We start from the raw sequence: 16,027 nt of genomic DNA, 5'->3' as shown, positions 1-16,027 counted from the left end.
GGGGGGGGGGGGGGGGGGGGGGGGGGGGGGGGGGGGGGGGTGCTTTCATGAAAAGACATTCTAAGGTTGATTTGAGGTGAATGTAGCTTGAACTTCCGAATGTGAGCCACACAGTATGTCCAGATAGTGAACTTCAGAAGATAACTAAAAGAAACATAGACCAGAAGAACATACTTCAAGCATTGTGATGCATAACGTACAGAAATATTCATGCACTAATGACTAACCAGAGTTAAGAACTAATGAAAAGCGCAAATTAGAGCAAGACTTAAATATAACCATGGCTGAAAGATATCCTTTTACTAAAACTTTCCATCCCAAGGACCAGGGAAAAATAAAATTCAAAAGGAAGCCCAACATTACCAATAATCAAGTGCTCTACAATCACAATCTTTACAAAAGTAGTAAGAATACGGAATGATTTGAAGGAACCGGACCTGCACAAAGGAAAACAGCCTGATTAGACTATCATTTTGGTGGCAATTATGCTAGCTTGCAAAACAGACTTACAAGTGAGTACAACTCTCCAACACGATTCTGAAGGGGGGTGCCACTCAAGGCCCACTTGTAGGAAGACTCCAAAGCAAGAATAGCTTTTGTAGTGTTAGAGCGTCTTTCTTTTATATAATGGGCCTGCATTATGGAGACACAGTGAGATGACAATGCTGCACGAATAGTAATAACAAAATTATGTGTCAGTTGGCATAAAATTACCCACTAGCTTCAATAGAAAACAAATGCCTGAACTAATACACAAGAAAAAGCCAATTGCCAAAGTTAAATTTCGGATAGCAACACAACAGACTGCAAAAAGGAAGCTCTTCATGGAACAAATTGGCTCACCACATCTTTAAAAAACAAAAACAAAACAAAACTCACCTCATCCAAAATTATGCGATCCCATTTCACAGAATGCAAAATTGATTTTCCTGAAATGACTTGCTCTTCATTTGCTATGTTCTCGAATGGACCATCATTGCTGCATTCGTTGTCAATGGTGTAACTTTTAACGCCCTTTTTACGGCCTTTCTTCTTTGGATTACCCTCAGAACCATTGTTTTGCTGAGCCTTGCCTTCATTAGATTCTGTTTTCTCCATTGACAATTTTACACCATATTTTGGTTTCTTTTTCTGTTGCTTTGACTGTTTAGCAGTTCTAGTAGCATCTGGCCCACAGTAGTATTTCCGGTGTTGAGCCATCTTTTTTTCATAGAGAGCTTTTCCACACCACTCGCATCTCTGCTTTGGAGGCATCACATATTTTCTATAATCAAACTCAACAATGGAATAGGTTGTTATAACAAAGTCATACTCAGAGAGTCTGTCAAGGCATTTTTCCCTATTTTTTCCATGATAAACCAGAACCTTATTGCTGCCCTTCAAGGTGAAACGCTCAATCTCACTAACCCACTGCCCCACAGCAACCACCGGGCATATTACAAGAGTGCCTTTCATTGCTGGAAGCCCCTGAGATGTACTGGGAGAAGATGATGGCAAACAATGTTCACCAATAGCCCTCTTGAGTTCACGCTTAGCAAGCACAAGTGCTATTGCTTGCACAGTCTTGCCCATCCCCATTTCATCAGCAAGTATGCCCCCTTTCGAAGCAGACTCTTCTTGCTTCAACGCCCATGCCAACCACTCCTTTTGGTATCTTAGCAGTGGCATTATCAATTCTGAAGGTGCCTCAGCAGTTTCAGACATCACCTCATTTCGATTATCTATTTCAACATCTGTTGTGAAGTTCTCAACAAGCCACTGGTCATTTTCATCATCCCACACTTCCCACATTAATATCGGTCTGTCCTTTCTCTTCTTTATCCTTTTTTTCTTCCTCTCGTTTATCCGGTTTATCAGTGCAATGAAGTCAGGACTAGTCGTATGAGGCCCTCCTACACCAAATTTACTCCCATCCACCACCTCTTCATTCTGTGGTTTTTCTTCCTTAAAGCCAGTATCCATTTCAATCCCCCTTCTTGTAGATCCAACCTTCCTCCTCCGCTTTGGCACCTTGTACAAAAGGTCATCATCAGAAACCCCAACCTCATCATTTACAAGATGGTTGAAAGGAAACCCTCCCATTTCATTCTCTTCTGAAATATCAATAATGTCATCATCTGCAGTCATCAAAACAGGAACCAAAACCCCTCAAGTTAACCCATTAACAAAAATGCAGAGATTTTTATGCCATGAATTAATGCTTGTCGAGTGCAAGGCTCCAAACGTGCATTTTCCACATTTTCTCATTTCAATAACTTCATTACAGAAAATGCAAGTACTTTAATCAGATATAGCATGAACCCCCCGCCCGCATAAAAAATGCACAAAATAAAAATACAAAATAAAAAAATAAAGAGGTAAAATTAAGCACCAATTAATGAATGTATGCTGACTATACCTTCACTGGTATGATAATCAGAATCCGAAGAAACCACGAAATGATTATCATCGTCAGAGAACTCCACACGCTGTGCACCCTTTTCTGCTGCTTTTTCACCGCACAAAGAAACACACATACCCAGAAATGATAACAAAAGGAAAGTTTAACTTGATTTGAAAACTAAACAGAGAAAATCAGACCAAGAATACAAGAAATTCAACAAAAATCAACGCTCGGAATCAGAACAAGCAAAAGAGGAAGACGATTTTATTATTTACTGAAATAAAGTCGAATTTAGAGACTTACCTTTCTTCCGAGGCCGAGAACGCTTATAGCGACGCTTCATTGAGCAAAATCGAAGAGATTAACGCTGCAGATTTAGGGTTTCCACACAGAGAAAAAACAAAGATGAGTGGGTTTTAGAGAGAGAGATAGAAGCCGGAACACTCAGTCGCGTCTGCCTGCCCTTTTGCCTTTCTTTTTCACACACATATAAATATATAAATAAATGTAAGAGAGAGACACAGAAACGCACATATAGAGGGGGAAATAGTAGGAAGTTGCGCGGCGGGAAAGTCTGATGAGGTGGACAAGGATGACGTCATATCATTTTTTTTTCTTTTTTGCCTCAATTCTATTTGGTACCATATTTTATGCGCAGTGTATCACTTAGCGATGCGGCAGCCCATAAATTTACTGGTTTTACCGGTGGGAATAATTTGATCGAATATTTGAGAGAGGGAAAATGACACTTTTTCCCCCTATGTTATGTGCATATAGCATTTTGTTATTAAGGTGACAGTTTTTTCCTCTCAGGTATTTTAAAAGTGGTAGCTTTTTCCCCTATAATGTTAAATTGACATTTTTACCCTTAAAATAATTCTTTATTTATTTTTATTCTCCAACCAAGTATTACTAATATGTATGGAAGATCATGGTTCGATACAAATCTAATCGAACACTGTAGCAATTGAACTTAAATAGTATGGACGGTTACGGTTACGATTCAGAACCGAAAAAATAAAATAAAATAATTGTTGAATTTAGACTATTTTTAAATAAGAAATAAAATTAAAAAATAAATAAATAAATAAATAAATTTTGATTGGCGGTTCAAAATCGAAATTGGAATTGAACCGTACCGATTTATCAAAATAAGTGTTTGATCATTTTCACTATATATGACTATGGTTCAGTTCCAGTTCACGGTTCAACAATTATTTAATTTTATTTTTTTGGGTTCTGAATCGTAACCAGAACCGTCCATACTATTTCGGTATGATTGCTAAAACAGTGTTTGGTTAGGTTCGAACCGAATCGTGGTCATCCATACATATAAGTAATAATTTGTTGGAGAAGAAAAATAAATGAAATAATTACTTTTAAGGGTAAAAATGCCAATTTAACATTTCAGGAGGAAAAATAGCTACTTTAATAACACAGGGGAAAAAAGTGTTATATGCACATAACATAGGGGGAAAAAGTGTCATTTTCCCTTTGAGAGAATATAAATCTTGATCGAATATAGCTCAGCAGATAAGGTCAAATGTTGCACAACGACTTTGAACATAATCTCTTCATGCCGTTGCTGATATTTGAATCTTAGTTTTTTTCTCAACTACTATTATTGAACTAGTGAGCTAAACTCATGCGGACACGTTTAGAAATTTTTAGCCGTTCGATTAGGAATTCTCTTGTATAATATTGTTTTTATATTTTAAAATTGTAAACAATAATCTATAAATGTTAAATTCATAAATCATTATAGATCTTCCTTGTCATAAAAATTCCATTCACCACATCTTTAGCGTCATTGCGAAGAGACTTCCTCTTGTTTGTTGTTGTTGTTTTTTGAATATATTTCAAAAATTGGAGATACATTATATTGTATTTTAAGAATATTAACCAATTTATTATGGATTTTTTAATATAGCACTTGTAATAGTCATTCGAAAAAAAAAACATCAATATTATAAAATGAGGTCGTCATGATGCATTTGTAACATATTGTTTTTGTATATTAAACTCTATTTTCATAAACGTATAAAATGAATATTATGAATCTATTACAAATTGAATGTAGATATATATCTTCTCAAAAAAAAAATGTAGATATATATGATGTACATACAATTTAGTATTTATGTATATTACGCTTTGTATTTATGATCATATAAAATAAATATTAAGAGATTATTGAGATGTAGATGAATGTTATTAAGTATGATGCGCAGATTGACGCCATTAACAACTCAAATAAAACGACATCGTTTTGGACTAAGGTTCATCATACAAGGTGAACAAGGTCTATGGTGAAACTTGGGCAAATTTTACAGTACTGGACCATGGTCCAAAACGCAGTTGAAAAGAAACGTCACTCGTCCCGTGTAATTAGTTACGTTTGTATAACATATTCAGTTTCATTTTATATACATTGCAGTTTCATTTCAACACAATTAAAATTTCATGTTGTTTTAACTACAGTTTCATTTGACATTATATATACAATAGTCTTATCATATTGAAACCTATTATTAAATTTCATTTTATACACACTATAGTCTTATTACAACACCATTAAATTATAATTATAATTCAACTACAATTTCATTTGACAATATACACTCGAATATGTGAAACTATTATTCAGTTTCATTTTATATATATTGTAATTTCATTATAACATAACTAAAGTATCATTTTGATATAACTAGAGTTTCATTTGACAGTATACACTCAATATGTGAGACGTGTTATTTAGTTTCTTTTTATACATACTGTAGTTTCATTTCAACAAAACTAATGTATCATTTCAATTCAACTACAGTTTTATTTGTATCAAACTTGATTAGTATATACATACACTTTTGTACTTTGCGACATGTAATCAATTTGTCTTATGAAATGCCATGAGCGTACGATATTATTATTATTATTGTTGTTGTTGTTATTTTATATACTTTGAATTATCTATTTAAATAAACTAGTATATATAAAATAGTATTTTCGACCACAAAAAAAAGACCAATTCTAAATGGCTTTAAAAAAATTTTGACCACCTTTACTTGATGGTCAGTATGTCATGAACACTCTTGAAGGGTAGTCAGAAACGAAAATTAATTTAAGAAATTCAAACGATTAAAAGAAAAAATTCAACCAGCCGTACTTGGTGGTCCGTATTTTACCAACCACAATTAAAAGGCGGTCGAAATTTTCAACCCTTTTTTGTCCAACCCAACCCCTTGCTGAAAAAAAAAATGAAAAAATGTAATTTTTTTGACTATTTTTGTGGGTGATAAAAAAAATAGTTAAAAAAATTGAAGATTTCTAACATATATTGCATGTTATTTAGAAAAGTGGTTGGCTTAGCTCAACCCACTTTGTATGAATAGGTTGTGCATCACGTATACTGGGCCAAATTGCCGATTTGGTTCACTTATATGCGAGTTGAGTTGTGATTTAATATACTGTTTCAAAAAATTGAGGATGCGTTTGGTTCGCACATGGGAATCGGAATGGGTATCAAAAACTTGGTAATGGTAATGGGTTTTGGTGAAAGTATTTAGCATGTTTGGTAGTTGGGTGGAATGTGAATGGTTATTAATTGTTGGGGAAGAAAGGAGGAAGAGGGATGAAACCCTTATTTAATAAGGGTATGGGTTTTCTCATTAATGGGGTATTCCAAACCCATAGTAGCATTCACAAAACCTATCAACCAAACACAAGCAATCACTTTCATACCCATTCCTTATACCTAAACCCACCAACCAAACACACCCTGAATTTGGTCAGCTCAATTCATTTTTTCGTAATACCAGCATGATCAGGTTAGGCTGGTCACTTTAATATCAATAATATATGCACATGATTTTTTTTGTGAGAGGGAGGGACCCCGGGTTCCCAAAGATTAGCGACGTCTACTAGTAGCCATATCCATTGCATCACGTTGAAGGAGAACAATCAAGTCATCATCAGGATGTTGATCAATAATTGATAAGCCCTGCGGATAAAGTTGTCCCATGTTGGCAAGAAAGTCTGCACACGCGACTTCTGCACACTGATTACCTCCCAGGAAGATATGGGTGATCGTGACTTCTTGGAACTGGTTTAAGAGAAATTTGCAATCTTCAACTAAGGTGTTAGACCCCGGAGCCAGAAGATCAATCTTGCACAAGGCTTGCAACGTACCATGGTTTCCGAATCCATTTCGCAATGATCTTATTGAACCCACGATTCTTGGCGATCGTAATGCATACTTTGTAATGATACAATTATGTTTAAAAGCATACATAATTTGTAATGAATAATACATTAAATAATTTATCAAGAATTTATTTAAAGTAAAAAAATTATTGTTTTAAGAATTCTCAATTAATATTTAGTAGCAATATAGAATCTTGCATAGATTTCCATTATCTATAAATATAAAACCATACTCTCAAAACAAAATCAATATAAAACCATGAAACCATCATCTCCCATAAAGCATGAAAACGTAGCAGCTTGATGACACCACAATACAATCTCGTACCACCAGAGTTGATGATACAATAGCTAATTTATTATTTTTATATATAGTAATCTAGGCATACAAATTTAATTTTATATTAATGTAGTCTTGCAAGTTGCACGTAATGTCCGGTGACGATGTCTTCTCAAGGAATGGTGTATCCTGCAATAAGAAGAAATAAAACTTTGTGAATTAAATAAACCCAAAAAAATAATATCTTCTTTTGAATGGCAAAAAAAAAAATCTATCCTAATTATTGGAGGGTGTATACAAGGTAAATTTTACCTCGTAATATTAACAAGGCAAACAAGTACAACAAGATCGATAAACTAGTCTGGATTGCCAAATGATTCAATCCAAGAAGTTTAATAGGCCGGTCTGCTCAAGGCCAGTCCTATTATTATATATATATTAATATTAATATTATTGCGTGGCGAGGGAGAAGATCAGAGGAATCTTACGCCCACATTTCTTCCCAGCTGGCCGGTTCTTGATGATGCATCTCTTGGGAATGGTGACGGCGACCGCCGGGTTGACGCCGGCTTTGATGGCCAACGGAGACAACAGCACGGCGCAGAGGCACTTGGGGGCGGTCTTCAGCAGCGCTCCGACTTTGCCGCAGCATGCCGGCGGGACCTTAGCCCTTGCATCCTTAGCAGCCCCAAGGCAAGGTGCTAGGCTTGCCGCCGGTATGTTACCGCAGCCTCCCTGGCCGCCGCCGGCGGCGTTTGCCTTGTCAAAAATCACTGCTTGAGAAGCTAGCAAGTACAGAACGAATGCCGCATAGCTAACTTTCATATTGAACAACGCCATTGTTTCTAGCAGTGTAGTGTAGTGTAGTTAAAGTGTGTAAGTGGTCGTGGGAAAACTCATGTTAGAGCTGCCTATATATAGAGGTAATAGGTAGTGTCTTCAAGATCAAGATTCCATAAAGACATATGTTCTCAATTGCTTATTACTTGGACTCTATTCTCAGTGGGAGTGGTCTAAATATTTTCTTAATTAATCTGAACTTATCAGTTAAAGACAACTTATGTTGATTTATTTTATTGTGATCTTCTCATATGACTAAATTTATTTAGTGCACGCATACGAATAATGACCGTCAATTTCTATTGTAAAAAACAAAAAAATTAAGATAATTGACAAAATCAAGGAAGGGGTTGAAGTGTGAAAGCAAGGGTGATTGTGGGGTTGTGGAGTGGTTGAATTTGAGGATTTCCATTAAACAATGATTTTGAAGTTAGGTTTGATGCGCGTGCATTTCTCCTTCCAAGCATTTCTAGGCAGGTGGAACTTTGCCGATTTCCCCTTTGAAAAGGGGTGTGATTTGGGGCATTATTACAAGGTTAAAAGTGTATGCCTAATATAGAGTCATGATTGACCTACATCTACAAGATATGCCATTATCTGTTTGATGAGAGGGATGAATTTGTTTTTTTTTCTTTTAGTTACAAAAACAGCTTGCTTGGTAGTTGGTGCTATAGCTACTGAGGCCGGTTTCTACTAATTGTGGCATTGTATAGAATACCTGTGGCGCACTGTTAGAGGTGAGATTTGGGCCTATCAGGAAGTTTCTGGCATATTATCAAACAGTTGTGGCGCACATTCAGGGTTGAAATTTTTTTATTTTTTATTTTTAAAAATTATTGAAATGGTAAAAGTATATACTACGTATTAATGAAGAAAGCTATTTACAACGGTCTCATACAAATAGCTCAAATGGCAAACCACTGACAATAAGAGCTAACAAATTAAATAACAATGCCCTGTGTTATTGTTACTGTATAACATATAGTGCAATCACTATCCAACTAGTGTGTTTTATAAGGGGAGACCATGGTTTGCACATACACGCTGCATTGATGCACGTCGGGGTGATTGCTCTTCAGATCTTCAAATCTCTTCTCTCCTACGTTATACCTCACCGTATTCCATCCATCAAGATCGAGTATCAAATCCCCATTCCTCGCAACGCACAAAGGGGCTATAAATTCACCGAACTCCAGACTGTCGCCGGTGGAGAACAATTTCGACCACGACGCGCCGACACCATATTCCTCCATCGCCCAGAACTCAATGTTACAGTCAATGGCCGAAGGAGAGGACAGTAAACCCAAACGATCCTTTAAAACCCAAAGAAACTCAAAAGTTGTGTTTGAATCTCCCGTCGTCGGTTGAGGCAGCTCGCTGAATGTTTCCGCCGTCAAATCGAAACGGAGTATCAATCCGCCGTTATCTCCTCCTCGGTCGGCTAACCAGTGTAAACCGCCGTGTAGTAAACTCCCCATGGGGCCATGGAAATAAGAGCTTTCCATTTCGTGGACAACGATGCTCTTATCGGGGCCGTTAATCGTCCTCCAGGAATCGCCGCCGTATATGCAGAAGACGTGGGCGGTTGTTTGGTTGGTTGATTTGGAGCGGACAACCCTAACGACCTTGTAATCGTCTGTGGAGGCGTCGTAACCGAATCCGTAAAACGCGGCGGGGTTTGCGTGAGGAGGAGAAGGTGGTGGGCCCGGCAACTCTCGCGCCAATTTTATACAAGGGTTCCAGAGAATGATTCTTTCTACGTCGTCGTATTTGTACAACAGAGCAACCAGGCCGTCGCAGGAGCCGATGACGCGGCGATCTATGCAGGGATCCTCGGGGCCGAGAGGATCGTCGAGGTCCACTAAGGCGTCGGAGTCAGCCGCGGAGTGGAGAGCGGACGGCGACTCAAAATCCAGTGACTCGTAGCACCAATACGTGAGGATTCTGAAAGGATTTTCGGGGGAATTATTGGATAGGGTTCGATCGAGATGTTTCTTGACAAAATTTGTACTGGAGATCAAATTGTGCCAGGATTTAGAAACCATTTGCATCTTCCTAGTGGTTTGGGTGGCAACCTCGAGAGGATCTCTTCAATGGCGTCTTGCGGCAGCTGTCTGATATCCATTATCTATCTTTTGTTGTTGCTGATATGATATGATGTTATCCATTAAGAAGCTTGAGATTTTAATGGCGAATTTGTTGACTTCTTCACCTCCGCTAGTTTACTCGAGAAGAAGCTTGCTTTGTACAAAATATTGAAAAGTCAAAGCTGTGGCACCACAGCGTTGACGAGGTCATTCATTAAAAAATACAAGGGCATTTAGGGATGTCAACAAGGCGGGGAATGAGGTCTCCGTCCCAGCGGGAAATTTTCGGGGACGGGGAATTCTCGCCCCGTTTATTAAATGATGTCAATGGAAAAGAATATATTATATTATGAATTTAATTATGTAATTAGTCTAACATTTTACCATATAAATAGCAACACCCAGGATGTAAACTTTAATTGCAAGCTAATTAACTCTTCCTAGTACGTTTTCAAAAAAAAAAAATCTTATTAATACGGATACCTGCTTTACTAATTAAAAACCAGAGAAAATGTAACTAGATCTACAAGATAATGGATTTGGTTCCAATAATACTCCTAGCAAAAGCAATAGTGATACTGTTATTGTATCTATATGATTCCTAAATATTCCTTTGCTATCAACTTTGGCTTATACAAATTTATATTACATTATATCACATTGTTCCCTCTCTCTATCAACTCCACACCTTGAACTCCATTTTCTCTGGGCAAATTACACCTACATACAACACATGTTCTACACTTTCTATTTCATGCTCATAATCACAGTCAAGATATTCTAGATATGCATATTTTATAATTTATTATTATATATAAATATAATATATGGGTTGAATTGCCATCCCCAATCCTACAGGGAATCCCATTTGTCATTTATTGGATTTTATTTGTTTTAATCTTTTGCCGGTTCGCCCCCACTTGAGAAGATTTCTGGCTCCGCCACTGTATCCGAGGGTTGTTTTTGGCATTTTATAAGGGGAGACCATGGTTTGCACATACACGCTGCACTGATGCATATCGGGGTGATTCATATTCAGATATTCAAATCTCTTCTCTCCTACGTTGTACCTCACCGTACTATATCCATCAAGATCGATTATCAAATCCCCATTCCTCGCAACGCACAAAGGGGCTACGTGTTCACCGAACTCCAGACTGTCGCCGGTGGAGAACAATTTCGACCACGACGCGCCGACACCATATTCCTCCATCGCCCAGAACTCAATGTTACAGTCAATGAAGTTAGGAGTGGACAGTAAACCCAAACGATCCTTTGCAACCCAAAGAAACTCGAAAGTTTTGTTCGGATCTCCCGTAATAGGTTGAGGCATCTCCCTGAATGTTTCCGCAGTCAAATCGAAACGGAGTATCAATCCGCCGTTATCTCCTCCTCGGTCGGCTAGCCAGTGTAAACCGCCGTGTAGTAAAGTCCCCATCGGTCCATGGTTATAAGCGGTTTCTAATTCGTGGACGGCGATGCTCTTATCGGGGCCGTTAATCGTCCTCCAGGAATCGCCGCCGTATATGCAGAAGACGTGGGCGGTTGTTTGGTTGGTTGATTTGGAGCGGACAACCCAAACGACCTTGTAATCGTCTACGGAGGCGTCGTAACCGAATCCGTAAAACGCGGCGGGGTTTGCGTGAGGAGGAGAAGGTGGTGGGCCCGGCAACTCTCGCGCCAATTTTATACAAGGGTTCCAGAGAATGATTCTTTCTACGTCGTCGTATTTGTACAACAGAGCAACCAGGCCGTCGCAGGAGCCGATGACGCGGCGATCTATGCAGGGATCCTCGGGGCCATCCTCGGGGCCGAGAGGATCGTCGAGGTTCACCACGGCGTCGGAGTCGGCGTAGGGGTCGGCGGCGGAGTGGAGAGCGGACGGCGACTCAAAATCCAGCGACTCGTAGCACCAATACGTGAGGATTCTGAAAGGGTTTTCGGGGGGATTATCGGCTAGGGTTCGATCGAGATGTTTCTTGACGAAATTTCTACTGGAGATCAAATTGTGCCAGGATTTAGAGACGCATTTGCATCTTCCTAGTGGTTTGGGTGGCAACCTCGAGAGGATCTCTTCAATGGCCTCTTGCGGAAGATTTCTGATATCCATTATCTATCTATCTTTTGTTGTTGCTGATATCAGTGATAATGTGATATGATGTTATCCATTAAGAAGCTTGAGATTTTAATGGCGAATTTGTTGACTTCTCCAACTCCGCTAGCTTACTCGGGAAGAAGCTTGCTCTGTACAAAATATTGAAAGGTCAATGCTGTGGCCCCCACAGCGTTGACAAGGTCATTCATTAAAAATGAAAGAACAAAGGCAATACCAAAGGCAATACCAACCAAGTTAGGTCGACAATTTACTTAATAACTATAAGATACAAATTTGACTCCCAATGAGAACAATATATTACCCTTCTTAGTTTTAATCGGTCTCATTGTGGTCATTTATCACACAACAAAATTTACCTAATGCACAACCTCTCAGGTAGTGAGGGCAAGTTTCCCCCAACACACCCTCTTAAATAGTAATTGCACGTTTTTCTTATCAAACAGTTAGCTTTATAACCATAAAGTTCTAAGTTCGACGGGGCAGGAAAAAGGTCCCGCATTGTAATAATCCTACATCAGGGGAATATTAATCAAATTATGTATTGCATGCAAAAAGAAAGATCTCACCAGAATAAAGAATGCAAGTTAGATGTACATATGGTGAATAAAACCATCAAACACACTGATAAGAATCTGCAAGTAGTCTCAGAAAGGACTGAATTTACCTACAACAAACAGCATACAGGCCAAAAACACAAAGGATCAAGACCGTTTCCCACTATACGGGTTGGACTTGGGGCAGAGATCCTTTCGACCCTTGTCCCGTCTTCGCTTCAAAAGTGCTCTTCCACTTGTGGTGCGCATGCGCCTACGGAAGCCATGTGTTCGGGCTAAAGACTTCCTAGACCTATTCCTCTTGGTTTGACAAAGAGCGGCTTTCCCCGCTCTAACCACCAGAACATGCCTCCTACCTGTGCTCACTCCAGTGTTAATATTGAAGCTCAACCCCAGTGAAGAACCTGCAATGCTAAAGTCAAAGTTATCAACTTTCGCTATGTTTTCTACCTGGCACAATTTTTCAGATAAAACAAGTTCAAACAAAAGCCAACCAATAGTTGTTTCTCTCAGACTCGAACTATTATTATAAAAACATTAGCTCAAACTATTCACCTGCATTAGAAAGTCTGAAATACAATCAAAGTTCGCTTTTCATTCCTTGATTATAATGACACTTTCAAAATTAGTCACTGACTTCAAAATTATCCAATTTCAATCTCAGACTTTTGCTACAATATCAAATTCCAAGAATTAATTAACTGAAATTAGTTCACACCAAAGATAAAATCTTTTATTTAACTATCATTACTTCAATGTCTTCCACGTTGTTAATTAATCAAGTTCACAAGTGGCTATCATTGCACCAATGCATCTTTAGGAAGCTACCCAAAGAGCTCAAAGGAAATGCCAATCAACTTCACCATTCTTCCATTATCAGTTGCCTTCCACATATTATGAAACATTAACCAAAGGTTGAATCTTTATAAGAAAACTTCAAAGATTTTCAGTAATTTTTCAAGACTACTATTCTCCTGCTCCAAGTTCTAGTTCAAAACATCATATCAACAAATCATTTCAAAGCACACCAGTAAGCATCATCAGTATGAATTCCCCTAATTCAATGAAATTAGCCATACTAAATCACATCCAAACTCCTTAAGATCAATAAAAAGAACCTTTTTATACATTATCTATATTCAATGAAAAAAAAAAAAAAAAAAAAAAAACCCCACATTGTTATTCAATGTGGAAAAAACAAAAACCCACATCATGGGACAACCCCATTAAGTTGTTTAGGAGGTAACAACAAGTTTACGAGTTTTAGCAGTCTATTTGTCTTCTTGATTTGAACCGATCAGCTATTAAAATTTACCATTCTAGGTAAGAAAGCTGAGTTTACACTATACACACTCGAAAAAAACCCCACATTGGCCGAATTTTGCAGCTAGCATGAGCAGAAAATCTAGTCACATCAAAATTTCTACGAAATTTACCCTATTATAGCCAAAGGCATACTCATTCAATCACAAAATAACTAAATAACCCTAAAGATAAGAAACCAAACAAAATTGACCTGAGAAGGAGGAACTAGATATGCTAGAGAGCGGTGAAGAAGCAGAGACAAAGGAGCAGCGAAGGAAGCCAGGAGCTGTGGATTTGAGAGAGACGGAGGCAGCTGTAGTAGTTCTTGAACCGGCGGCGAGCGACACAGAAGCCGAGTTTGCCGGCCTTTGTCGGACGCCTGTACAGAGCCACGTTCCAATTGCAACAGCAGCCATTGTTTCACCTCTCTCCAAACTTCCCCTCTTTCAGTCTTTCTATCTACAAACCAAGTTTAAGGCTTTGGCGCTTTGCAGCCTTATCGGATAAGCTTAAGCGCCATGGATGCGGGGCTGTTTGGGTATTCGGATGAAAATTTGGACTTTGAACAGTGATCTTTGGATTGGATTTTATTCTTAGGCCCATGATTTATTGGGTTAGCCCAACAACTTTCGTGTTCCAATGAATTATGAGCCCAATAGTATATTTCCGGGACAAAGCCCATGTTATTGAGATCATCCATGTCACGGTTGGTGCGCTGTCTTAGTCCATCACAAATAAAATGTGATAGAAAATGTAATATTTTGTATTACTCAGAAGTATATATTCTCGTTACGTGATTTAATAAGTACTCGATGGTCAAGACAAAGGAAATATTTTGTGAAATTGATGCGTGATCGTAATATTGTCGATCCCTTAAAAAGCTGAAACTCTATTCCATACAATAACATTAACGAGTGGATATCTCTATTCCAAGTAACTCTTTCCTAGCATGTATAAATCTCTCTCGATGAAAATACCAAATGATAACTATTTAAATCTAAAGAAATAATCAATATCAAAAGATTAGTCCACTAGGTGAGAAACTTGTTAAGTATCACTTTACAATATTTTACTTTACGTGTATGTGTAATCAATGTTAAACTGTAGTATAATCTTATTAATTGAAATAAAATAAAATGAAGAAAATGTAGCAAAAAAAAAAAAAGGTGGACCGCCTCCTTTAATTTATGAAAAAATTTGCAATTGAGACTCAAATATATATTTTAGGTGAAGCTCGCCTTGTAACTTTAACTGATATATAGTATAGATTATATAAGCGGGAGGACGAGGGAATCTTCCTTGGCAGCTAGCTAGCCTCTATTGGTACATTAAATCAAGAAAGCACCATCTAAAATTTAATGAAATAAACAGACGTTTACGTAACTGTCCACGGTCCACCAACAAGTTTATCTCACCAAATTAATTCACATCAGTACAATATGATATGCCTAATACAATTTGTTAACAATACACAAAATATTTTAAATAATATACATAATATAAAAAAAAAATATTAATGTCGTTCAGTATTATAAAATTTTCTTATGAATTGTTGATAATTCATAGATCATTATTAATGTGACACAATAATTTGTGGAAATCAAAATCAATCGCATCTAAACAAACCAAAAAAAAAAATGAATATCTCAAGCATTATTGTGAACGTTTGTATTTATTTAACTAATTATAATTTCCTGTATTATTAATATACCAATGACCACGCAACAAATTCATAATTAAGTCTTAAATATCCCTAATAATTCCAATGAAAGGCTAGAGTTAATTAAGTTATCACCCTCAACGTTGCTTTCAATTGAAATTGACTCTTTAATTTTATTATTTTATTTTGGAGGATTGGGAAGTTTTAAACTAGTTAGAAAATATTATTTTCACTAACAACTTAACATCATCTTAGAATTTTAAACATATTTACAAGAAAATATGTGTTTATTCTTCAAATTGATTTTTAGATGTACTAAAAAGAGGTTAAATACCAATTAAAAGACGAAAGAACAATTTCAGTCAAGTTGATTATACTATTAACTTGATAATCACATGATTAAACTTAAAAGTTCGCCTATTAATTTTCTTGATATGAGCTAGTCAACTATAAATAATTCAATGCACACTCACTATGAGTTCTTGCACTATCATCGTCATTTCAACAATAATAAATTCCCCTCAAAAAAATGTTGTCGCCACTGCGCATCGTAGACTTGTCACAGTGGCACAAAACCAAAGATGAAATTGACAATACTCGGT

The 16,027-nt window shown here is 37.4% G+C and overlaps 4 protein-coding genes and 1 pseudogene across 6 annotated transcripts in view; all 5 read right to left on the bottom strand.

The window, feature by feature from the left end:
- The window catches only part of LOC116029308 (DNA repair protein RAD16), a 7,255-nt gene extending 4,396 nt beyond the window's left edge, over positions 1-2,859 (bottom strand). Inside the window, exons 1-5 of one of the 3 annotated variants that reach the window (XM_031271247.1) lie at positions 2,687-2,859; positions 2,399-2,488; positions 880-2,117; positions 511-633; positions 364-437 (exon numbers count right to left, since the gene is read on the bottom strand). In XM_031271247.1, the coding sequence (XP_031127107.1) occupies positions 364-437; positions 511-633; positions 880-2,117; positions 2,399-2,488; positions 2,687-2,726 (1,565 nt within the window). In that variant the 5' untranslated portion in view covers positions 2,727-2,859. The remainder of the gene's footprint in view (positions 1-363; positions 438-510; positions 634-879; positions 2,118-2,398; positions 2,489-2,686) is intronic. The other 2 variants (XM_031271248.1, XM_031271250.1) reach the window with 2 other exon arrangements.
- A 3,927-nt stretch (positions 2,860-6,786) lies between these two features.
- On the bottom strand, positions 6,787-7,735 carry LOC116030695 (non-specific lipid-transfer protein 1). The gene is made up of 2 exons (XM_031273010.1): positions 7,352-7,735; positions 6,787-7,052 (listed from the first exon to the last, which is right to left on the bottom strand). Exons 1-2 carry the CDS (start codon positions 7,701-7,703, stop codon positions 7,036-7,038), a joined length of 369 nt encoding a protein of 122 aa, XP_031128870.1. The 5' UTR covers positions 7,704-7,735; the 3' UTR covers positions 6,787-7,035.
- Positions 7,736-8,539: 804 nt separating this feature from the next.
- On the bottom strand, positions 8,540-9,952 carry LOC116029327 (annotated as a pseudogene).
- Positions 9,953-10,238: 286 nt separating this feature from the next.
- LOC116029326 (F-box/kelch-repeat protein At3g23880-like) lies at positions 10,239-12,115 on the bottom strand. Its single transcript, XM_031271279.1, has one exon. The coding sequence runs from the start codon at positions 11,898-11,900 to the stop codon at positions 10,662-10,664; it is 1,239 nt and encodes a 412-aa protein (XP_031127139.1). The 5' UTR covers positions 11,901-12,115; the 3' UTR covers positions 10,239-10,661.
- Positions 12,116-12,425: 310 nt separating this feature from the next.
- Positions 12,426-14,245, bottom strand: LOC116029328 (50S ribosomal protein L34, chloroplastic). The gene is made up of 2 exons (XM_031271280.1): positions 13,977-14,245; positions 12,426-12,864 (listed from the first exon to the last, which is right to left on the bottom strand). Exons 1-2 carry the CDS (start codon positions 14,179-14,181, stop codon positions 12,608-12,610), a joined length of 462 nt encoding a protein of 153 aa, XP_031127140.1. The 5' UTR covers positions 14,182-14,245; the 3' UTR covers positions 12,426-12,607.
- Between the last annotated feature and the right edge of the window lie 1,782 nt (positions 14,246-16,027).

This window comes from Ipomoea triloba, chromosome 9 (genome assembly GCF_003576645.1).
Source record: "Ipomoea triloba cultivar NCNSP0323 chromosome 9, ASM357664v1".
Lineage (NCBI taxonomy): Eukaryota > Viridiplantae > Streptophyta > Magnoliopsida > Solanales > Convolvulaceae > Ipomoea > Ipomoea triloba.
The sequence above is the reverse complement of the archived record's forward strand: the minus strand, read 5'-3'. Positions and strand labels throughout refer to the sequence as shown.